This window comes from Nipponia nippon, unplaced genomic scaffold, assembly GCF_047370975.1.
Source record: "Nipponia nippon isolate SJK-2023a ecotype South Korea unplaced genomic scaffold, ASM4737097v1 scaffold_5, whole genome shotgun sequence".
In the NCBI taxonomy this organism is placed as follows: domain Eukaryota; kingdom Metazoa; phylum Chordata; class Aves; order Pelecaniformes; family Threskiornithidae; genus Nipponia; species Nipponia nippon.
Window position 1 is genome coordinate 16,053,876 of NW_028262369.1, and position 23,659 is coordinate 16,077,534.

The following is a 23,659-nucleotide window of genomic DNA, read 5'->3' on the forward strand; positions in this document are numbered from 1 at the left end:
AGTATTTCAAACACAGATATTTATCCTGCTACTGTAGCTAAATGCTTCCCAAATACTTTTGAAAAGGAAACAGAATTCCTTGCATCTCCTCTGAGCCAACAGGAAATACTTATTAATTTGGATTCCAACGTGACTCAGTTCAGAGATGACAACAACAGTTGCCAAAACAACTGGTGGAGGAGCTTTCTGGAAGTGTAAAACCAGCAAAAACAAGATAGGAAAAAAGTAAGAGATGAAAAATCATCTGTAACCGTGTTTGGAAAAGTATTTATACATAGTATAAAAGATGCTAATGCTCACAGCAAAATTACACTGATCACGTTATCTTTTCAGAACTTGTATTTATTCAATCATACTGCTCAGCATGAAATAATAACTGTCTCTAACAGGATGCTTAATTTGATACACGTCCTGGAGGCTCTGCAGCTCAACACTGCGTGTTATTACTGTATTGCTACAGTTTCAAGGTCTTGGTAGTTCACCTATAGGGTGGTATCGTGTGAAGTCACTCTCACAGTCGTCTCTTGGTATTTGCTGTCAAACACAAGATATTACATGCCCAAACTTAAACATGAAAATGACGAAGCAATTAGTCATTTCATTGTAGCATACACTTTTTTCTCTTTTGTACCTGTAAGAATAGAAGGACTTAAACATCCATTCTGATGCAAACAAATAAAACCCCTAACAGTAGAAAGACAAACAAATACATTTAGACAATTGGGTTTATTCAGCCTAAAACCTGAGTATAGCAGACCTCAGCATCACTATGTTGCTTTTTTACTGCCTTTCTTTTGATAAGAAAAGCAGCTAAGGAAAGCCATGGTGCATTACACAGGTGATGCACAGGCGGGAGGGACCTCCTGAAGGGACGAGAAGGTTCCTTCTGCTACTCCCCACCCTCCTGTGCAGCACAGCGCCTCTGGTACCTCATCTGGAGCTAAATGCTGCTCGTGACTGCACGCATAGCTGGCTTGCCGAGACTCTACTTTCTTTGCAGAACCTTCTCTAAAGTTTATTTTTTAGTCAGTGTCTGCACTTAAAATGCAATTTGTTCTACCAGAAGTTAAAACCACGCAGCAAGGATATGTTTAACACCATGGTTTCTCTAACTCCTCGAAATTAAACTGCTGCCTTTTTTTTTTTTTTTTCTTCCTGAAGCTTGATGCAGAAATAAAATCTGGAAATGAAAGAGTCATCTTGTTCTAAATGCAAAAGCGCAGGTTGCTTCACTGAAAAATGTCGAAAGGTTTGTTTCTACCGTGCATGAGCTATTTTAGTTGCACAAACTCTAAAGGACTACGTGGGATTATAAAGACAACTGCGCTTGCTTTTGCAGAGGGAAGCACATGGCACAGAGAAGTGCGTGTGCATTTCCCTGGAACGTTTCCATATTCCCTCCTTTTTGCAAGGTGCAATAATTTCAACTTCCCATTTCTACCAAAAAAAACACTAGTAAAAAAACTGGGTTTGCAATGATGTTTTAAACACAGGAAAACTGCTACAACTATAAACTTTCCTATTTTTAAGTATATAAAGAGTGTAAAAAAGGCTGTTTATAAAAAATATTTTGTTACAGGTCTTATTCTGAGACAGTCTGCTATTACTCATAAAAATGCTAAATATGATCTGATGACATGAATTTTCATAATACTTCAACCTGTATGCTTACTGAAAGGATTACACTTAGGCAATTATTCCAAAGCCTGATGGGCGTGTGTTTCTTTTGGAATGCATAACTGTCTCAAGTGAAATTTTCTCAGTTTAGTCAGATACTCATTTCCCTTTGGCCACAAAAAGCCCCAAAGTGCTTAACTTCTCTGTGAGCCTTCGCGCATCTCACGCCTGAGTTCAATACTTATGAATCCCTTCTGTAACAGGCATCGGAGAAGGGTTCTGCATGTCGCTCGGGCTCACGTCATAGCCCAACTTCTTCATGTCTTTGGTCACTACGTTGAAGGAAATGGTCACAAAGCCTTGAGACCGCACCCTCGTTACTAGAAGAAAGAAGAGGTGAATAAAACTGGTTAAGAGAGGTTTTTGAATAGTTGTTGAACTCCTCACATATCCAGGTCCGACTCTTCTCAGCAAGAACAACTAGTCTTTTTTTATCAACAGAAGACCGATGGCCAAGCTGTGGCCTGCTGCTGTGCAAGGGTTACAGTCGGGAGCTCCCAGCGACTTACCTTCTCTTCCTTCTCCCTGTGCTACCACTTTGGGGTCAGTAAATTCTGGACGTCTTCCTGTGAACCAACTTGGAGAAGAAAATAATTAATTGGATACATTCACTAGTGCTTAGATTTGATACAGTTCATTATATACTTGTTAAAAAAACAAAGGGGGGGGGGTTAATGAGACTCCCAGCTCTTGTTTGCAGGAGAGTTTTGAAGACTGATTCGCTTTATTGCTGATCTGCTTTGATCAAAGATACGTTTTGTCTCTCTAAGGAAAAAAAACTAAACCAATTTCATACATGGTATGTTAAATCCAAGTTATTTCTGGGCTAGAGAATCTTTCTACGGCAAAGATGTTTTTGAAACTGATTCAACTCTTGATTACCCAGTGTAACAGAGAGGCTTGGATATCTTGAATACATCAGAGATGCACATAATACAAAAGTATACAAATTAGAGTGTAGATTCTACAAAAAGGGGTATCATAAAGAGGAAAAAAGTAAATCAGTTGAATCCTGAGCATCGGGCACAGAGTTCCCCACACAGACTCTGACCCAAAGCGCTCAAGTACCACAAGGCTGGCTCTGCGCAAGGGTAGGCTCTGTTGGTACAGGCAACCCACAACTGAACAGTCGGCTTACAGATCATTCAGACTGTACTTAAACAATATAATAGAAGGAAAAAAAATACCCTCAGTTGCTGTGTATAGACTTCTACTTCAGGAGGGCTGTGTGTGTGTAAACAAGACAAAGGTTACAGCAAATGCATTCCAGGTGGAAGAAAAGGTAGAACTGGGAATTGGTTTTCTGCCTTTGCTTTCCGGGTTGCTCTTAATGTGGCTGTCCAAGAAAAGTCCCTAGCTACAGTGAGATTTAGGGATGGACTGCAGCACACCTCCTTAGAGTCCAGTGACAACTAAAATGCTCAGTAAAATTAGTCTAAGTAGCGCCTCTGCAAGTCGGGTCACTGACATGAATCATCCTGTGGAACACGGAGCTGCCACTCAGTGTAAGAACTCGTGTATTGGTCTGCGCTGCTGAAATCGGTTCTTTTTCAAACCAAGCGTTCAAATGTGAGGGTGAAAAAAAGATGAGTTAGCATTACTGCAAGCAGGTAGTTAACATGTTTTAAGAAAGCTCTTCAAAAGACCTAGACACCTAAAAACATGATTTTACCTACAAAACTCAAAAACTATCTGGTTACAATACAAAGTCTTCACACGTATGCACCAGTGAGTAGCTGGATATACCTTTGTGACTAAGAGCAAGAAGGACTTAAAAAAAAAAAAGTCTTTAATTATTACCTTGTAAACTTCTGCAGCCTAGATGTGGACTCCGGAACAAACATAGCGATGGTTCTTGTATGCCTAAAGCAAACATGAGACTCACAGAACTTAAGAAATGAACCAAACAGCACTGGTAAGGCTTCTTATATTTATAAAGGTACCAGAATTTCAGACACATTAGACCACTGAACATCTCGAAGTATAATACTCTGCCTTCCACAAAGAAAGGGTTTGTTTGCACAGGAAGAGCGTATCTTCCTCCATTTCCAGCGGTGGGAATGAAACCTCAGCCTGTGCTGAGGGCGATGGGGGAGAGGTAACGTACTGCGCTTCATACTTGGGCTTTCCACATGCCAGTTTTGACTTTATAGTTGTCTACAGGATTACCAAAAATTATTTGGTAACCAGGGGCTGCTGCTAGAAAATCCATGCTCTTTGTACCAAATGGACAAGACATGATAAGGAAATACGGGAACATTTTTGTTTCTGAGACAACATAGTAACTGGAAAAAAATCCCTGTTTTGTTCCTGAAAGACAGGTTGTCACCTCACCTTCCAGGTGTGAAGGGAACATGAACAGCTCCATAACCTCTGACCACATCATTTCCAAAAAAGTCAGGTCCGTAGACGCTCACTACGATCTGCGGCCCTGCAAATGAAGCGTGTGTGAGAAGGGTGCCTGGTCTGCGAGCTGGATCCCACCTCCTCCAGCACTCACAGCCAAACGGGTTGGTGCTCTTGAAGGTAATGTCGATGGGGAAGTTCCAGACAAGCGTGGTGGGCGCAACGTCGCTCTTGGAGGTGATCTGGGAGATGCCCTCCTCCAGCCCCTGCGGGGAGAACGTGGCGTGAGCCAGGGGCCTGCGCTAAGCCCAGTTCACACATGCTGCCGGTGGGCCTTGGCAGGCAGGCTGGCTTTCAGGGGGGCACAATGGGGCCTTACCGCTGTGGGAACCCAGTCTTGGCCATAGACGAAGCAGAACTTGCAGTAGAGGTCGTCAAAGCCAGGGAACTGTGGGAGAGAGAGGCTGTGTTGGTGGGGAGTTACTGGGACTGAGGGCCAGCCCAAGCCACCGGGCTGAGGGCAGCCGGCACCGCCATGACTAGGAGCCAGCTCGCGTTGCTTGGGCCGGGGCTGAGGCCGGGCTGGGTCAGTTGGATGCCGTTACTGGCATCCGGGCGGTGACAGGACTGCGTTACGGGACCGAGGACCGAAGCAAGGCCGCGTTACCGGTGCCGCGCTGCTGAGGCCGGGGCCGGGGCCGGGCTGTGTCGCGGGGGACCGGGTTCCTCGCCCCCCTGGAGGCCGGCAGGGCACCCCCACCCCCGCCGGTCGCGGCTCGCTCACCTGACCGCTCTCGATCTGCCCGTTGACCGCCAGCAGAAAGACGCTGGGGCTGCCGGCGGCCGCCATGGCGCCGGGCGCGGCCTGCCCCGTTGCTAGGGGCCGCGCTCCGGCCGTTGCCGTGGATACGGACGGCGCGGCGGCGGGGACAGACTTGCTGGCGGACGGCGCTTCGCGGAGCTCCCGCTCCGAGGGCGCTCCCCGCCTCCCGAACGCGGGCGGATCGCCCCAAAACGCGGGCAGCCCTCCCCGGGGCAGCCGTACCCCCCTCCCGGTGCGGGCCGTGCCGCCGGCAGCGCTGCTCCCCTCACCAGGGCCTGGCCCCGCAGCCCCCTCGCCCTCATGGCCGCCCCACCAGGCCCGAGGGGCCGGGGCTGAGGCCCGCCGGCCGCTCTCCCCGTTTATGCTTCATACCACCTCCTATTCAGAACTTTCCGGATTTATGGTTTTTTAATATTAGCCTATATCAGCCCTGGTAATCTCTTTTTAAAGCGCAGGCAGGGGACTGGGGCCTCCTCCTGGTAGCAGGCACCGAGGACACGGCCACTAGATGTTGCTGCCGGCCGGGCCGAAGCGGCTGCGCCCGCTCCCGGGCAAGGGCCAGAGCCACGAGGTGTTTTCCAGGGAGGAAAAGCATTTGGGATCGGTGGGAAATGGTGCCTTTTGTGGTCTCCGGAGGGCCGCCCTCGCGAGCCATGCTGATGCGAGGAGCGGGAGAGGCCGGCGGGCCGTTCGTGTCCGGCAGCAAGGGGATTTCGTGTGCAGCAGGGTGGTTCGGGAGCGACGCCGTGCCTCCGTGCCGCCGTCGGCTGGATGTGGCCGCGCGTACTGGGGGAAGGGGAGGGAACGGGATTGTGCTGGTTTAATTAGCCTGCTCTAATTAAAAGGAGGGGGTGAATTTTGTGTGTAAACAAGGCAGACAAATGTGCTGAGGCTCTGCAGAGCTGAAACCGCTGAAATCTGCTGACCAGATCTTACTGTTTCCCCGCAGAGGCCGCGACGTGACGGTGCTGGCCGGGCTGGGCCACGCTTGTGCCGCCGCTCACGCCAGGAAGCTTCGCCGCCCATGCGCACGCCGGTGCCGCAGAGGCTGGGGAGCTCGGCCGCCATCTGCTGCGGTTCATCCCTTCGCCTCCCTTCTGCATCCTAGACGATGCTCCCCTCATTGAGAGCGATTTGATTGCCGCCAGACCCTCTGGGGAAGGATGGGAGGAATGAAGGAAGCCCTAGCTCGGCGCCTGTTTGGGTTTCCCGTGCTGTGGTTGCAACGAGTTGGAGACCTTTCACACGTGGGCTGAGCAGCGATGCAGACAAGCACGGCTGCGACAACCCCTCAGTCCTCGCCCTCGTCCGCTAGCTCCATTTTATCTCCCTTCTGGCAGACCTGGCGGAGATGGCTTTGCTGCTTTGGCTCTCTGCAGTGCCACACAGTGGACTGTTCGTTGCAGGTGTCTTTCCTTAAGGCAAAGGGACACCCCAAGATGCCGCCTCTTCTGTTGCAAGGGGTGGTGTGGTTTATATTGGACTGAAAGTAAACTACCATTACACTTCATGCTGAAAAATACATTCCATGTTCCAATAGACGTATTCTCTGTCAATATCTATTTCAACTCGATTTTTCAGGTTTTATTTGAGTTTGTTTTTTTTAACATTCAGCAAATGAATTTGGCCAAGAGAAGAATGGGGGGAAAGCAGGAGGGATGGGAGGGAATGGCTGAAATTATCCTTTCTCCCCTGCCCCTCAGAAATGCTTCAGAGAAAATAATTCATTTGAACTGAAAATTATCAAGAGGGAAAATAAAACAGTTCTCGACCAGCTGTCCGATGCAGCTAGCAAGGCTGTTTAATTAACACTTTACTTGGCTACCAGCTACTCAGAGCTAGCTAAGAGCTAATTTCAGGATTTTTTTCTTGCCTGGCAAGTGATATACAGCTGCTGGAAGAGTTAATATCAGCACTGGGAGACCTTCCCCATGGCAGAGAGAAGGCAGCAGGGTTATTCAGCAGCTGTGAGTCATCTGTACCTGCTTGTGGAAGGTCTCTGTCCCCTCCCAGCCATAACAAGACCTTTTTGCCTTTCCTCCCTTGCATGCCAGTCTTGTTCTAATTAGCTGCATTTTTAATCTTCGTGAGTAGAATGAAATCCCAAGCAAGGAAGCATTTTTACCCTGCTGGAAAACTTAATGATCCATCAGAGAGTTTGATTTCCAAGCATAATGAAAACTCGTGGATAGCGGTGACTCCATAGGTGTTATTTAACGATGTTGCTATGTCTCTTGGCCATGTAGAACATTCACCTCTTCTCTCGGACTTGCCCTGATCCTGTGGGAAGGGAAGAGACTAACGGGAAGGCTCCTCGGGGCGTTTGGGGCCACAGCCATCCTCGCGGGGAGGAAGGACACGCGCCTGCTGCTCGCTGACTTGTCATCTCTTGCAGATGCTGTGCCCACGTCAGGGCCCAGCTCCAGAAGAACGACTCCTGGTCTAGCGAGCGCACCGGTGTCCCTTTAGCACTGACCTCCATGCAGAAGGCATGCTAAACAGCTAAGGGAATTATGTTTTCGTTTCCAGAAAGAGCCAGGGGTTGGAAAAATCCAAATTGCTTGGAGCTCTGTCACTGAATCAAGCCGACGTACCTTGACCTGACGCCCAGAGCCGAACAGGCTGCCTCGCTCCCGGGGCGATGGGCTCCTGGGGAGGCCGGAGCGCGGTGGTGCTCTCGGAGGCGTTTGTGTGCTGTCACCATCTGTTTCCATAGGGATTGACTCTGCACTTGCGTGGGTGAGGGCTGAGCGTTAGCTCAGGAGTTGGGGAGCACATGGAAGCTCTCCGTTTCCTGGGAAGAGCTGTCAGGCACTGGCCCCATGACGCAGGGCGATACAGCCGGTGGTGTGTATCTCGTACCATGTTGCCCGCCACCCCATCTCTGGGCTCCTTCGGCATAATTGCAATAGCAGTAGCAGAGCCCTTGACGTGAGTGGCAGGTCCGGGCGCTGCTGCTCACTGCTGCCTGGGAGAGAGGGCGCTTAAAAGTCCTGTGCTGCAGGGAGATACCCAGAAAGCAGGTACTTTGTCACCATTACATTTTCGAGCATGATTAAACCAACCCCGGGGCTGATTCATTGCTTCCAACAGGCGCTCGGGGAAGGTGGGTGAGACAGAAATGACAATACAGTGGCACAGCAGAAAAGTTTATTTTTAATCCCAAATATTTACCATCAACACCTGCTAAATGGCCAGTGAAATACATTTTATGGTGTCATTAATCTGCAATAAACCGGTTTTATTTTTAGACTGTTTGCACAATGTTGCCAGCCTGACTCATCCCTGCCTGCATTTTGTCTCTGCGAGGAGGCTGCAGAGAGCTTCCCTGCCCTTTGTCTTAACAGCCTTTTTCTTCTGTTCTCAGAGCTCTTCCCACCTGCTGCTCAAATCAAACGGCACGGAAGGAGGATATTCTCATAACATCAGACGACACATCAGAGGAGGATATTCTTGCCATAATTCTTGCTGAATGTATTTACCTGGAGATTTATTTTGGTGGGAAGGTAATGGGGTGAACTTTCGCGTTATGTGTCTGAATGCTGCGAGCCAGCTGGGAAACGAGGCCCAAGGGGTCACAGCTGCACCAGGAGGGTCCCCGTCACCCTGGGCACAACGGGGAGGGGGCTTTGCCGGGATGGGGACACACACTGCGCTTTGTAACCCAGGCCGGGTGTGAACCCAAGGAGACTCGCTCCATCCTCAGCCCAAGCACGTTTTACCGATAACCCCCCAGAGCAGAGAAGCAGGGCAAAAAGCCAAAGCAGACATTTCGATATTCAATATTCTGCTCCCCCTCCTTACACTGGGTAATTTAGCAGGTTGGGGTCCAGCTCTGATGCCCCCCTGGCCGTGTGGCTGCCAGCCCTGTGGCAAGCAGAGCACCACTGGGTACGGGAGGTGTCGCTGCCAACGAGCTGTGAAATGCCTGGTCTTCTATGAAGAATTAATTTGTATTGGAACTTGGTACCATTTGCGAGATTTTTTTTTTTTTGTTAGTGAGGAAAATTAATTAGTGCCTCGGTCTGAGCCAGTCAGAATAAATTAACATGCAGGCAGGAAGGGGAAGAGGGTGAGGAGGACCGGAGACGCTCGTTCCCAGCGGGGCCATTGGATTCGATATGCGCATAAGGAATAAGAGCAATCAGGCTCTGGGGAGAGGAGGGGAGGAGAGCCAAGCTCCTTCCTTCGCTGGACACGAAGCCCTCCTGCTGGTCAGCCACCCGCCCCAGCGGTGGCTGCGTTTCTGGGGGATGACTCAGGTGGGAGAGCCGCTCTTTGCTTGTGCGTCTGCAGCAAACCCTGGAGACGTCGCCACGGGCCTTCGGCAGCTTGTGCCTCTGAGTGGGGCAAAGCAGAATCAAAAATGAGTTGCTCCAGGGGATTTCAATCAAATATTCAAATAATTAATCTGGTTTCTTTCCCGTGGTGTGACATAATGAGGGTTGCTGGCATTTTCTCTCTCCTCATGAACAGATTTTTTTTCACTGAATAGTCCAACGACCACAGCTGGAAAAAAAACCCAACCCTGAGTTAGAAGTGAGTGAACCCAAGTGAAGGGTCCTGGCAGGAGGAGCAGCCCAGCCTGGTCACAGCCCCAGCCTGGGTACGAAACCCTGCTGGCGACATTGCTGCATGCATCCGTGTCAAACCGGGGCGTATGTCTGTGCTGCTGCACGTCCCCCAGCCTGGAGCAACCCCTCTGCACCCTCCCAGCTGCTGCAGGGAGCTCGTGCTGGGGCTGGTCTCACTGAAAGGGCTAAAACCCCTCGCGAGGGAAGCGGGGCTGCCTGCGTTAACACCATTTTGCTGGAAACGGATCGAGCACCCACCTGGCACGAGCTTGAGTTATTCCAGGGCCCCAGCAGGATTGCAGCAGATAGACGTGTTGAGCTGCTTAAAAAAAAAAAAAAAAGAAAAAGACACGGAGATTTCAGCCCCTCAGACTGTGCTGCTGGTGCTGAGGCTCTGGCAGGATGCAGGAAAATTTCTAATTAAGCCCCCTCATATGGAAGAGGAGATGGCCCCAGCCATTAAAACACAGCCACGTATTTAAAGCTTAATAGGGAAGGTTTAGTGGATAAAGTCAATTTAATTAGTCATCCTAAGAAAGCTTGTACAAATATCAAATGCTTATTAGTATTCATGCAACCTGTGTGATCTCGCAACACTGATAGATTAAAGGTTGTATCTAATTGCACTGGGGATGGATTCAGGTTGGGGTTGGTTTTTTTTAATGCTTTTTTCCTCCCCAGCCTGACAAAGAGAATTTCAGATTGATGCCATCCGAGATTTAACCTTGAAACAGAGACCTCTTCCAGTGGCTTTGTGATGGTTTCCTCTGCCCCTTCCTCAGCATGATTGGTTTTAATCCGTGCTTGATCCCCGCTCCTCAAAGGCTGCCGAAGCGGCGCTGGGCAAGCCCGGACCGATGCAGCGCTGCCGTCCCTGCAGGCTGTGGTTTTGCTGAAACGGAGAGCGGTGGGGCCGAGTCTGGCTGACAAGTGGACGCGACTCAATTGTCATTAAAAATGCAAAATAGAAATCGATCCAATTAAATAATAACAACGTGCATTTAGCCGGTGCTTTTCACTTCTGATCTTAAAGCAACGCAACCCTTCCAGACAGCCTGGTGGAAATTGCTTAACATTGCAGGGATTCACCAACAGGAAAAGGAACACCGGGCGACATTAAGCTGTTTGTGCAGTTGGTTGCTGACAGGTTTGGGCCAAGGCCCCAGCTCCAGGAGCTTGGGAAGTTTGTACCTGTACGTCCAGGTGACCGTCCCCAAAAGAGACATCAGGGAGCGATTCATGGCCACTATATGGTCTGAGAAAATTCAGTCGGAGCTTGACTCTCCCCGCGCTGCCGGGGTGTTCCTGCTGGCTCACGGAAGGAGTTGTTATGGGTCCTGAGCTTCATGGGGTTTGGGAAGGTGTGGCTTTGTCAGAGGGGACAGGCAGGGCACCTGCCCTGTAGCTACGATGCAAAGTCTCGTAGCAGCCTCCGAGGCGATGTGGGCTTCCCTGCGCCACGGGGGACGGAGACCCGCGGGGAAGGGGGCAGCGGGGCGCTGGTTGGGCCACGCATCCACGCGTAGCGGGAGGCACCACTGAGCTGTGATGACTGCCCCGGCCTTGGGACCGTACCTGGGAGGAGGGTCCTGAAGCCACACAGCACGTTCAGACGCCCTTGGCTGGGAACATCAGGTCTGCTGCAAGTGAGCGAGTTCCCCGTCGTCTGACGCAGGGTAAGGACTTGCACCCTGGCTTCCGAGAGACGGTTACATCCCCACCATCTTCTTTATGCTACAGAGTAGGGTTTTGCATCCAGCAAACCATAAACGACACCTTGTCTTCACTAATTGCTCTCAGTGCCAGGGTCCGGCCTTGTCCTTCCCTCCTGCTTTTGCAAGAGCCTGATCCATGTCCCCAGACCCCGGGGACGGTCTCGGCGGGTGCCCGGGGCAGATGTCGTGGCTGCGGGGCCATCCTGGGGGACGGCTGCATCCCTCAGGCAGCTGCGGTGGGAGGCCGCTGCAGCGGGGAGGCTGCGCTGGGGAGGTCGGTTCCCCGGGAGGCCATGAGCCTCGCCAGCTGTTCAGGGGCAGCAAAAGCCCATTAAATCCCTTCTCCTTTTGGCTGAAGCAGCGCTGAACCTGCGGTTCCCAGCTGAAGCTCATGCCTGGGGTATGGGTGATGTCTTGGTGCCCCACACCTTGCAGGAGGGACGTCGTGGGATGGAGACCATATCCCAGCCTTGGCAAGCTGCCTGTACTTCGGCTGAGCTCAGAAATAAGAAAGAAAAGGTTATTTTGCTCTGCTGATGCCCCTGAGCTGAGGGGTTTCGTACCTGAGAGCAGAGCTGTCGTTGTGGTGTGGATTGGGACAGTGACGACCCATGGTGTGTCCTCTTCATGCCACCAACAAACTGCCAGCCTGGGCTGACCTCTTCATGGGTCTGATGTTTCATTCCTGGGTTTTTTGCCTGTGGGATCCCCTGTGCTTGGCTGGGGCGGGGGAAGAGTCCTGGGAAAGGGACAATTCCCAGAGCAGCCCCCCCCCCCCAGCACTCCTGAAGCCACCACAAGCTGTAGCCGTGGGCAGGTAAAGCCTTTTTGCAGCCCCCTGTGCTTCACACACCTGCTTGGAATTAAATGGTCTGATTTAGGCTTATTTTTAGCCTAATAAAGCACAAGTTTGCCAAAAAAAAGCTTCTAACAGCAGTGGATCCGCTTCAAATTGGATTTTTCTTTCCTTGGCTGGAAACCCCTGGTCAGGAAGGTGACAAGTGGCAGAGAGACTCGGTTTGGAGAGACACCCACGGCTCATCCATCTGCTGAAGATGGATCGTGGATGCAGCTCGTGCCCCTCTGCACTGCCTCAAACCCCCGTGAGTTTGGAAAGATGCTTTGGGAAGGCGATGGGAAAAGGCTCTTTCCTTTTGTCCCTACTCTAGAGCAGGCGGGAACAAATACCTTCTAAATTTGTTCCTTTTAGGGAAAAAAAAGTTTTATAATTGAAATTTAAAAAATAGGAGGCTTTCCCTCCTTTGCTCCCCCTGGCAGCTCCCCTGGAAGAGCTGCCTGACATTCCTGTGATTGCCTGCGGCATCCCGGGACTGCGCTGGGCCAGGGCTCCTCTTGCTGGGGCTTCACCAGGGTTTATTCCCAGCGTTGGGAATTCCCAAGCCCTTCCCTGGTGGCAGTTCGCTCAAAGCTCCTACTCCACGAAACGTGTTGGTTTTAACAAATTACCTCTTTATAAAGGAGATGGTTTATAACATAAAACCCACCCCCAGAACTTGCTGTGTCTTCTGGGTGATCTCCACGGGTTTCTCCTGTGTCTCCAGCTGCAGCCGCGCTGGGCTCCTGCCGCAGCAGAGCAGGAGACGCCTGTCCCATCCCGTCCCATCCTGGTCCTCATCCTGGCTGGGTGACAGGCAGAGGGAGCGCCTCTTCTTTTCCTCCCTTTACATTTCTGCTAGCATAAAATAAAACAGCCCCTTGGCTCCTTTTCAGCCTGCTGGAGCCTCACCTAATGCACTTCAAGCTGTGGTTCCCGCTGCAAAATCAAGGCTTTGGTACCTGGATCTCGATGCCCCCAGTATTCAGCCCTCTCACACAGACGTGGTGCTGGCCCGTGGCTTGGGGCCTGGGTGGGAGCCCCAGGCCGAGCCAGGACCAGGGGCCACAGGAGCAACTCTCCGAACTCGTCCCAGACACGCTGCCGTGGCCTCAAGCCCTTTCGACTTTTGTTCGCCAGCCACCTCTCCGTCACCATGCAGGGAGTTATCATCATCAGCCACCAGCCGCACCACCCCACGGCGAGAGGCTTTCCCTCCAGCTCCGGAGCACTGGGAAGGGGATTTGGGCACTGAGGACACTGCCTTTCCCAGCAAAGCTAAACAATTACAGCAGTAACACCACAAGCAGCTGTGCGGCGCAGCCACCCCCTCGGCCGAGGGACGTGCCGGGGCGTCCCATGCACCCCCAGGCGGGATTCAGCCCAGCGCAGGGGAATTCACCTCACCTCCTTTCCAGTCTGCTGCTTAAACTGCAATGGAAGGAGTTTGCCTTCGTCCCCAAAGTGCTATTAATAATTACTTTTATGGTGCTTTTCTGGAATTCCTTGCTATCCCACCGCGACAGAATAATTATTTACAATAATCCTAAATGACTCTTAATTACAGCGGCGCAGGTGCTCGGTGGCAGCTGGCATGAAGTACTCGACATATGGAGGTTCTCGCGTCAGGTGAGGGATTCGCCGAGCGGCACCGTCGGAGCTGAGCGGGAGGTGGGACCAGCTCCAAAAGCCAGCGGGGAAGGGTACAGTTCGGCCACATTTAGGAAAGAGGTTTTAGGGGATGCCGGACTCCAGGAGCGGGATGGAGACCTTTGGGCTGGGCTGCGGGCAGTGGGACCTGCTGGCTGGACACGATGTGCTGGAGCGGGGCTCGGCATCCCGGCTACACCCCACCCTGCGGCACAAAGTCAGGCCACGCTTCCAGTTTATACAGTTTAATACATGTGAAACAAGATACATTTCCTTTTGAGTAATGAATGCATAAATAACAGAAGATATATGTGAATGCATAAATATGAGGCGGCATGGAATGAACCAAACAAAAAAGGTTTAATTTTTTTTCCCCTGTATGTCTTTTCGCTGCTGCTGCCCGGCGCTCGGGCTGATGGCGCATCCTTGTGACGGACTCGTTGCTGTTCTTATTTATCATCCGCTTTCCATGGCGAAGCTGTCCCACGGTGAGAGGGCCTGGATGAGGGGCGGGGAGGGGGTAGGGACCGGAGGCTAAAAAAGAAAAATCAACCCCAAAACTGCAAAAAAAAAGAGAAGTGGTGTTAACGGGTGACCTGAATTCCTCTAGAGGCTTCTCAGTCGGAGCCGGCGACGGAAGTGCCTTGGGAGGCGAACGCGTCCACGTGTGGGTGCAGGGGGTGTGGAGGGAAGACTGACAGAAAGAGTGCAAACGGGACGGTTACGGCTACCACCGAGGTTTCGAAGGCATTCTGCTATGAGGAGGACAAATCATTAGCTTAAATGCTCACAAAAGAACATCACCTAAGACAGCTCTTTATACCTTTACATACTGTATCAATAATTTACTTTGAACTGCAGTAAACAAAATACATTTCTTAAATAATTTACTATTTATTTGTTTCGGTTTTTTTTAATCTCTCTGTAAATTTAACTTTTTCGTTTTTTTATCTTTTTTTTTCTGTGTAACACAAGAAACCGTGTTTGTGCATGTTAGTTCAGATTATTGCGACATTTAACCTGAATTTCAGCTAAAAAAAGAAAAAAAAAAGCAACAGGACAGTTGTACAGACTAGAAGAATGAATAACTTATTATTGCACTGGCTACAATTCAGTAGTGATTTGGTTTTTTTTTTCTGTAGTTAGGACAACCTCTAAAGTACAAAAGAAAAATGAGAGAGATGTCTAAAGCATCAGCTGTGAAAAGAAGCTGGTGGGATGATGGTGGAGGGAAGGAGAGGAAAATAATGGAAGTGAAGAAAGAAGAGAAACATTTGGAAAACAAATGGCCGTAATAATTAGTTCCACATAAAACCCAAGGAAACACCACCCAGTTGCGGAGTCACATGTAATGCAAAAACCAGTATCATTTCTCTATAAAAATATGTGCATTATGAAGAGAGAGTTTTTGTGGGTATATTTTTTTTGTCTTTTTTCCTTGTTTTGTATCTCACAAATACATTATTTCTATTTATATAACTGCTGATATACAGACAATGTACAGCTCCCAGCTCCGGGGCACTCCCGCGTAATGTGACATCTCTAAAAGGTGCCTTGTTAAAAGTTGAGCATCTTTAAAAAACCAAAACCAACAAAACCCGAAGAGAATCCCCCAAATCCCAACCGCCACCACCTCGAGCCCGAATCAATGTGATTGAGGCCACGGAGTGGGGCGGGAGGAACGAAGCAACCCCCTGAATCGACTCCACCTTCCCTTTAGAAAAGAAACCCCCAAACCGCTTTGCAAATCCGCTCCCCCCACCCCGACACCCGTCACCGTTTCATCCAGCCGTTTGTTTGGTTTCTTTTTCTTTTTAATTTTTTTTTTCTATTTGGTTTTTTTTTTTGTGTGTGTTTTTTTTTTTGCAAACCTCCACAGCGCTTAAGAACAAGTGACTGCGAGAAAGGAAAAAACCGAGAGAGCAGCCACCCACGTACCTGTGGCCGCTCAGTCCCTTCGGTTTGGAAACCCACATTGGTGTCAAGCCCTTGAGACCCCCCCCGCTCCCCCCTCCCAGAAAGCTATACTGGGTCATCTATGTCTTCTTCTGTCGAAACAGTCACCGGGACCAAGTCCTGCTTCCGGAGGGGGCTCTTAGCAATGCCCAGGAGCTCTCTGCTTTTCTCGGCGTTGCTCCACTGAGTTTTTAAGTGATCCGGCTTTTTCAGTTCAGAGGTGGCGGGGTCCGGCCGGGAGTCCACGGAGGCCGGCGTGGACTGACCGCTGTCCAGGAGGAGATCCGAGAGGCTGCTCAAGGAGCTGCCGTCCGACTGCTCGAAGGAGAAGTTGGGGATGGTCAGGTGCTCCCCACGGCACAGGGGCTGGCCCCGGCGTTCCGCTTTGGAGGCCAGCTCCCCGGGCTGGCTCTCCACGAGCTCCAGGGACTCTCTGTAAGCCGGGAACTCGCAGGATGGGGTCCTTCGCCGCAGCATGCTGTTCTCAGAGGGTTTGGTGCGTGAGGCTGCCCCGCTGTCGTCCTCCATGGGAGGATCTATAGAAATGCAGGGCGGGCTCATCTTCTTCTTCCTCCGGGCTCCGTGGATATACTCGGACTCCATCTGGATATGGGCAGGGGACCGCTGCTTTTCCTCAGCAAGGTCCTCAAAGCTACAGTCCCCATCGCTGATGGAGGGGCAGATCTCGATGGAGTGCCGCCTTTGGTCGTCTGCCCAGCTGGGCTTGTTGAGGAAGCCCTTCGTATCGATGCTGTAAAACTTCTTCAAGTCCTTCTCCTTGCTGCTGCCCCTGGAGAGGCTGGTTGTGCTGCAGTTCTTGAGGGGCACGGGAGACGGGGCTGGGGAAATGAACGGCGAAGTCGAGCGGCTCCCAGCGTCCGAGTGCTCCCCTCCCCAGTCTTTGGCCGAGCTGTTGATGTGGCGAACCTCCTCGTCAGCCAGATCAGAGGACTCGAAGAGGCAGCCCTCAGGGTTGGGAGGGCTGCTGCCGGGGCTGGGGGGACAGCTGGGGACGCTGTGCTGGCCGCAGGTGTGCTTCCGTGTGAGTGTGCTGGGGTGCTGATGTGGGGAGGACGGGGAGGAGCACGGAGGGGTGCCCGGGAGGGAGGCAGCCGTGGGATGGAGCGGGCTGGGGGTGAGGGTGCTCTGGGGCTGCTTTGCTGATGGTAGCATCTCTCCAGGCTCTGCTTGCAGGCTGTCCTTGCGGTCCAGAGTCTGCCCATCCACGGAATCTGTTCGAATGGCCTCCTGGATGGTGAAAAGAAAGAGATGGGGCGAGAGCCTGGGCGTCTCCTGGGCTGGTGGCACTTCCAGTGATGAAACATGGCATGTGGCAGAACGGTTGGTGGGTCTAACGCACCCTGCACCACGCCATCCCTGCCCCGTTGTGCCAGCCCCCGTCAGACCCTCGCTGTACAAGAGGATGCGGTTTTGCTAGCAAGCAGACCTGGAGCCTACATGTACAGGGCTTGTATCTGCTAGGTCTTTCTGCTCAGACTTGGTCTTGCTCTAGCACCAAATCCTGAGTCAGTGCAACCTGTCTAAAGTGACACAGTGTAGGGCTGACTGCAGGCTTCTCACAGCACTGGTGAAACTGAACTGGGCATCTTCTCTCTATGCTTTAGCTATTCTTTCATAGAATAGTACGTCCACAAAGATGAAAGTAGGTAAAAAGGGCCTTCCCCTGTGTGTCACTTGCTGCGACTGGAGTATATTAAAATTTATGGCACCAGAAACATTTTGTTCTAAAAAGGGGAATTCTACTCTCAGCTCCAAGAAACGAAACCCAAGAGGGGACTGGAAAAGAAGAGGAGCATCCAGGTGACTACGAAGGAGTTTACCTCTGCAGGCTCTTGGCCTCTCACCTGTCTGCAGAGCAGCTTGTTGAGAGTAGGAGATCGAGCTGTGATGTGGGGGGGAAGGATCTTCCAGCGGTGGCGGCCTTCGCGATTGGGAGAACGGACTGCCAGCTGGAGCGACTCCGTTGGGACTCTCAGGGAGGAACATGTTCCCACGGGCTGGGAGCAGACGGAGGTGATGGACCCTAGGAAACAGACAGCGAGCAGTCACCACCACTGCTGGCATGGGGGCTGCAAAGGTTTGAGGCAGAACTGGTGCCCACAGACTCCAGGAGGGGAGCAAACATGGGAGGGGAAAGGAAAGGCCTGTCTAGTCTGGCTGAAATCCCAAGCCTCAGCGTAAGCCTTGGGCAGTGCCAGGATTAAACACCAAATGTCCCTTGTCCTGTCTCCTGCTGTGAATACTAAGCCATGTCTCATCAGGGATGGCAGGGAGCTTACAGATGAAGTCTCCTCTGCAATTCAGCAACATTGTATGTGGCTCTGCCTGTTCCAGGATATCACCTGTTACAAACTTTATGCTCATAGCCTCTTATTTTCTATTTCAGGCACTAGGAGTCTTCTCTTGCAGCTGCTGCGACACTCAGGATGGATGGCGGCCACCAGGACCACATGGCAGCAAATGAAGGGCAGGAGGTGGGGTTGCATTTGAAACCTTGCCATTGCTGCCTTCCTGGTAGCATTGCTTTGGGTGGATTTGTAAAAGGATGTTGCCTGTTTAGAGAACATGGATCGGGGAAGTCTGGTGGCTGTGCCAGCTCCTCTGAGGCAGGATGCCTGGGTTGTCTTTGCAGTGCTGCCAAGGATGGGCTTGCAACCTTGCACTGCTCTGCCACATGGAGGCAAGAGCAGCGCTGCTCAGCTTCCTCGGAGCCACCAGAGCTTGACTTACAGGTCCGACCTACAGCCTCATACAGCCAGCGGGCACCCTGCCACTGACTTCTCTGGGAGGAGACACTGCTGGCATGCACAGGGCAGTTCTCCTATTCACTACAGCCCAAACACCACCACCACCGTCTGTCCACGAGGCAGACCTTGGCTGAACATGGTCAGACCAGCGGCACGGAGATAGCTTCATGTGCTTTGACAGTTCCTAGCTCATGTATCAGGCAGGAATCACTCTCTTCCTGAGAGCTCCCAGTCCCCTGGGTGAGGCTAAAGGCAATCCCTCCTCCCCAACCCCTTCGTGGTGCTGCTTTACTGCAGTTCTGCATTGTTTGAAAGATCTTTTGCTTTTTTTATTTTTTTGGCTGCAGGATTTATTGTCCTCATTAGCTTGAAACCCAACGTCTGTTTCTACATTGCTGCTCCATGTTAAAAACACAGCTATCCATCACTTCAAGAGATCTTGCCCAGAGGTCAGGGAACTTGAACCTATGACAAAAGCCATCCAGACAGATTGCAGTTGCATTTCAGAAAGAGATTTGTTGCTGGGAAGAAAGAAAAGTTAGTGTTGAATCATTATTCTTTTGGAGCTTTTCTCCAGAACACCACAGAAAGAGCAGACCAGCGAGCTTCCCACCCCCCAACCCACTCCACTTCTCCCTATTTCTTTTTTGGGCTCTCCTACAGCCAGTGTTTCAGTGTGAGTCTGGACCATTCATGTGCTAATCCAGGCTTTACGAAACATTTTTTATGGTGCAGAAAAACTTTGTCATAAAATGTCACAAACATGGTCATAAAATCAAACCCCTGTGCTCTCCTCCCCGTCCTTAGTTGGAATTTCCTTCTGTTGGAAACTTTCCATCTAGCTCTCATATAGGAAACCAAAACCCCTTCTAAACTGCATACTCAGGAACACTGAATATCTCTGGATTTATGCATTTTTCTCTTGTTTTTCTAGGAAATCAGAGAACTGCATCTAAGACCAAAATAACACAACACCTGGTCATCTCACAATATCCATCGCTCAAGTACTCTTGGAGAGAAATTTGGGAAACATGAGAAAATTCTTGGTCAGCTCTACCCACCCCTGCCAACGCCACCACAGTTTTATACTGGTATAAATCCTGATTTACACCCACTACAGAGATGAAAACCATCCCCAGTAGTCCAGCCATGAAACTCAACCTCTGTTTTCTTTGCTTAGCAAAGAATTTGCAGGTGAAATAATAATAAATACTGAGCAGAGGACATTAACTGGTATCCAGAGAGTTTGAACAAATATAGAGTTACTTCACCCAAGTAAATCAGAGCAGATCTTGCCAGCCCCACCAGGGTTTGCAAACCCACTACTCATCTGTCCAAGCAGTTCTTGCATTTCAAACAACATTGCATCAAAGGAAACCAGGCTGGTAAGTTCTTGGGAGCCACTCAAGAAGCACATGTGCTTTTAGGGAGGCAGATATTTTCTTTCTTATTGATTTCCCCTTCAAACCAACTCGCACAACAAAAGAGAGAGATAGAAAGGCATTTTAGGGGAAACGTATTTGGATGCAGTTGGGTAAATGTATACTCAAAGGCTCTGTGTAGCTCGTGATTCCCTGACTGCAGGGTCTCTCCACAAAATTCATTATAAGGCCAGGCTGGGGAGGCACCGGGGAGTGGTTTCTAATCTTCATGCTCCCAAAGAAACTCCTGCATCTCTGAACTCAGTGTACCATGCTAAAAAGATACTGCTCTGAGACGGAAGACTGCCTGAAACAATAGCTGTAAAGGAGTTCTGTCACGAAGTAATACCACTCCAGCTTTTATTCATGTTGACTTTATTGATTCGTGGTCATGATGTCAGGGCTGATCACTTCAGAAAAAATGTGCAGCTCGTACCCTTTTCCTCAGCTAACAGCCTTTCCACTACGCCTCTGACATTGCTTGGGAGCCCCACTTCTCCCCAGTCAAACACTCAAGATGCCAGCTTTCTCCTGAGAAAATGCAGTGTCGTGATGAAAACACAAAATTGTGCAGCATGTGGGAAACTGAAGTCCTGCTGACGGTATCAAATCAAAGCGAGCGAGCCCTGGCTCAGCCCACATTCGGCGCGGGTTGCTTATTCCCCTGTCTAATCACCACGCGTACCTGCTGCCCCATGGTTTCGGCTAGGAGCAGGAAGGGAAAACTCCGCGAGCAGTACCTCTTTGGGATTTGCAGGGATACGTTTCCATCTCCACTTCATGGAGGGGGAAAGGGGCTTTCGCTGGCATCACCGGCCGGAACATGTAGCTGTCGTTCGGCAAGGAGTGCATACGGGAAACAGAGATCTTGCGGACCGTCAGCAGGTTTTGAGAGTCCTGTGGCCTCAGAGAGGCTGCAACACCCTGCAAAGCAAGGAGACAGGGAGACGGAGTCATTCAGCACCTTGGTGGTGAATTTACAGCAATATCTCCTTCTCGTCTGCTTTTTGTTTTAAAACCTTGTGCAGATGTTCCTCTTGGCATCTTGCAGGGAGTCTGCAGCCCTGGTGATTGCAATGGGATACCAAAGCTACGCCGTGCTAGCTGAGTGAAGAGCTCAAGTTACGGCTGGAGTAAAATGAGGCGTCAAGGACCCACCACTAAGCCGAGTCCTGGACACCACAGAGAAAAAGTAAGGTCCAGGAAAATGGGGCCCACCCTCTAAACACACGAGAAAGCCAGCATTTCTCACACTGTTCTGCTCTAATTTTCCCAGGGATGCTTTCAGCCTGGCCTGGGTGGTGATGCCCTTCTCCTCAAAGCTACTCTGGGACAGATGGGCAAAATTGGCCAGTCCTCGGCCATGCTGACTGCAGGTACCAAGTATTTCTGGAAATTCATGTATTATCTCCCCAAAAGACACATACAGGCAGACATTTAAACACACATGTTAACACCACTGCGAACCCTGCAGCCTCTCTCCTCTCATGGAGCATTTTGGGCACCAACTGACCCCAGAAGAAGACAGCCACATGGCAGGAGGCAGAGGGAAGGAGGAGACATCATGGCAGCACGTATGTGTGTGTGGAGCCTGTTCGGGGGTAGAAAAGGGACTTCTGTGTGTTTGCTCTCACTGTGAAATGGATCTGGTTGGAAGTGCCCGGACAGAGCACGTCACCAACCTTAAACTTGACCCCTCACCTCTTCTCTGAGGCTCTTGTCACTTCAGGCACTTTATAGCAAGTTTATCCTGGGGTCTTAGGAAGCTTTAGGGACTCAAACAACGTCTCTGCAGTGCTGATGGAGCAGCTGTGAGAGGTGGTGCCATGACTTGGCCAAGTGCTGGGGGAGTGGGAGCCCTTGGAACAGGACCTGCAACCTGGCTCCCAGCCCTGAGGTTTTGGTCCTAGACACATTCCCCTCACAATTTACCACGTTATCTAAAGTACGACTAATCGCTCTGGTTTTCCTTTAATGTCAGCCTCCCAGTGACTGATTGAAAACATTTTCCCAGCTGCATGTCTTAAATTAAATGTATTTTGCTTTGCTCAGCCGGGCTGTTTTCCCTCTCTGCTAGCAAAATCTGGGCCTGAGATCCCTCGCTGGATAGTTTGGAAGTCACCAAGGATCTGGTTAAATCTGTTTTTTTTGATACATTTCCTGCTTACAAATTTATTTCCTCAGATCCCTGAAGAGACACATCCCGAGACAAATTACTCGATGCTTTTACCCTGTTGAGCTTGGCTGAGAAGATGGGGGGATCAGCAACAGTTATTTACAGGTAGCTGGCATCCAGCACTGACTGCTGCCTTGCCCAGCAGCCCTCCGGGTGCAACCCAGGTCTCTCATCTGATATATTAATGCATCAGCAGTGTGGCTGTGCCAGTTGGCCTCTGGCCATTACAGCTAATAAGCTACCAGCATCGCAACACCTGAGCTGAACGCAGGCGGGCGGTTGTTAACACCCTGCTGCGACACAGAGAACAAAAGGTCTCGCTCCACTTTCTCAGTAATCTAACAGAAGGACCACAGTATTTGTCTATTAAATCTCAGTTCATCTTTACAGGATCTTGTATTTGTCTTCTCTGGCTGGGACAAATGAACAGAAATCCCCTTTTGACATAAACAACTGCAATTTTTAAGGTTTCGGCTACTGAGACCCAATTGACTTAGGGACGTGGGCACATTTCAAATGACTTCAAAGCCACTGAAATAAGTAAGTACCTGAAATACGAAACATGGACAGGAACCTTGTTGGCTCACACCTGGTGAGCCGCTCTCGACAGCTAGGAAGGTTTGGAGACAACACCACCACGGGCGCTGCTGCTCCCCCTCTTTGGTGGGAAACGCCTGATGCACTCGGGAGCCTGATCCCATGCTCTGGAAATCAATGTGGCTCCTTCAAAACCCATCAAAGCCCAACCTGGACCAGTGCTGCTGAGACTGCCTATGGTGAACCCTGCCTGCAGGCACCCTGATTGCTTAGGAGGATCCCAGGCATCTGATAGAGGTGTGCAAGGTGGGAGCCAGCTCGCTGTGGGACCCCTCTCAGGCCAAATACAAAGGCATTAAATTGACCATAGATGCTCAAGGTGCTGAAGCTCAGAGGCTCAGTTAAGCATCTTTAATCAGTGAGCACAACTCCTTCCTCTTGTGTCTGGGAATCAATAGTCTGTTGGAGCTCTGATTTTGCTCTGCTGCAGAGGGAGCTAAAGAAGAAATAACCCTGCAAATACCTTCACAGGACATGACCCTTCCTGGGTGATTAAACGGCCAGAAGATACTCTGTAAGCAAAGGTGACTGGCAGGATACTCTGGAAGAGGGAACACTGTAACTTCTCAGAGGCCTGGAGCCAAGAGCCTGCAAACAAGCTGTGGGCAAAATTCCCAGAGGAAGGGCTCCTTCTGATCCCTCTCTGAAGGCGTGCATCTCCAGCACTGCAAGCGAGCTTAGCCATTCCCTGCAGCCTCTGTGGTGGGGAAGGCAGAGGCACAACAAGGGCAGGAGGTAACTCCCTGCCTGTGCCTGCCAATGCTGGCATCCCTGCATAGCCAACTCCGGTGGCATCCAGTGTTGCGCTGTCATTCCCTGTGGAGGTAATGAACTCTCAGCTCTGCCAGCAGAAACCCAGGACCCCTTACAGTTGCATTTACAAAGTCCCAAATTTTGCCTATGCCTGAAAGATGCCGGGAACTGCGATCTCCCTTTGAGCCTCTGCAGCTTCCAGGTGGCCAAGGTAATGGACACCCTGCAGAGCTATGGACACAAACTTCCTTGAGGATTATCCCTTCATATCACTCATCTTGCACAGGGGAAACCACTTGGTCATCAAGAGCTTAATCTGAGCCCAGAATTTGCTTGGACATGCTGTGAAATACTTGCCACTAGAAGGT

The 23,659-nt window shown here is 50.7% G+C and overlaps 2 protein-coding genes across 3 annotated transcripts in view; both read right to left on the bottom strand.

Annotated features, from left to right (window-relative positions):
- Positions 1 to 321: 321 nt before the first annotated feature.
- B9D1 (B9 domain containing 1) lies at positions 322 to 5,114 on the bottom strand. The gene is made up of 7 exons (XM_087731833.1): positions 4,808 to 5,114; positions 4,403 to 4,471; positions 4,178 to 4,289; positions 4,012 to 4,108; positions 3,478 to 3,540; positions 2,187 to 2,254; positions 322 to 1,997 (listed from the first exon to the last, which is right to left on the bottom strand). The coding sequence occupies exons 1-7, from the start codon at positions 4,871 to 4,873 to the stop codon at positions 1,852 to 1,854; spliced, it is 621 nt and encodes a 206-aa protein (XP_087587959.1). The 5' UTR covers positions 4,874 to 5,114; the 3' UTR covers positions 322 to 1,851.
- An 8,748-nt stretch (positions 5,115 to 13,862) lies between these two features.
- CACNA1H (calcium voltage-gated channel subunit alpha1 H) overlaps positions 13,863 to 23,659 on the bottom strand; it is a 127,705-nt gene continuing 117,908 nt past the window's right edge. For both annotated transcript variants that reach the window (XM_087731453.1, XM_087731452.1), the window contains exons 31-33: positions 20,506 to 20,689; positions 17,442 to 17,620; positions 13,863 to 16,824 (exon numbers count right to left, since the gene is read on the bottom strand). In XM_087731453.1, the coding sequence (XP_087587579.1) occupies positions 15,643 to 16,824; positions 17,442 to 17,620; positions 20,506 to 20,689 (1,545 nt within the window). In that variant the 3' untranslated portion in view covers positions 13,863 to 15,642. The remainder of the gene's footprint in view (positions 16,825 to 17,441; positions 17,621 to 20,505; positions 20,690 to 23,659) is intronic.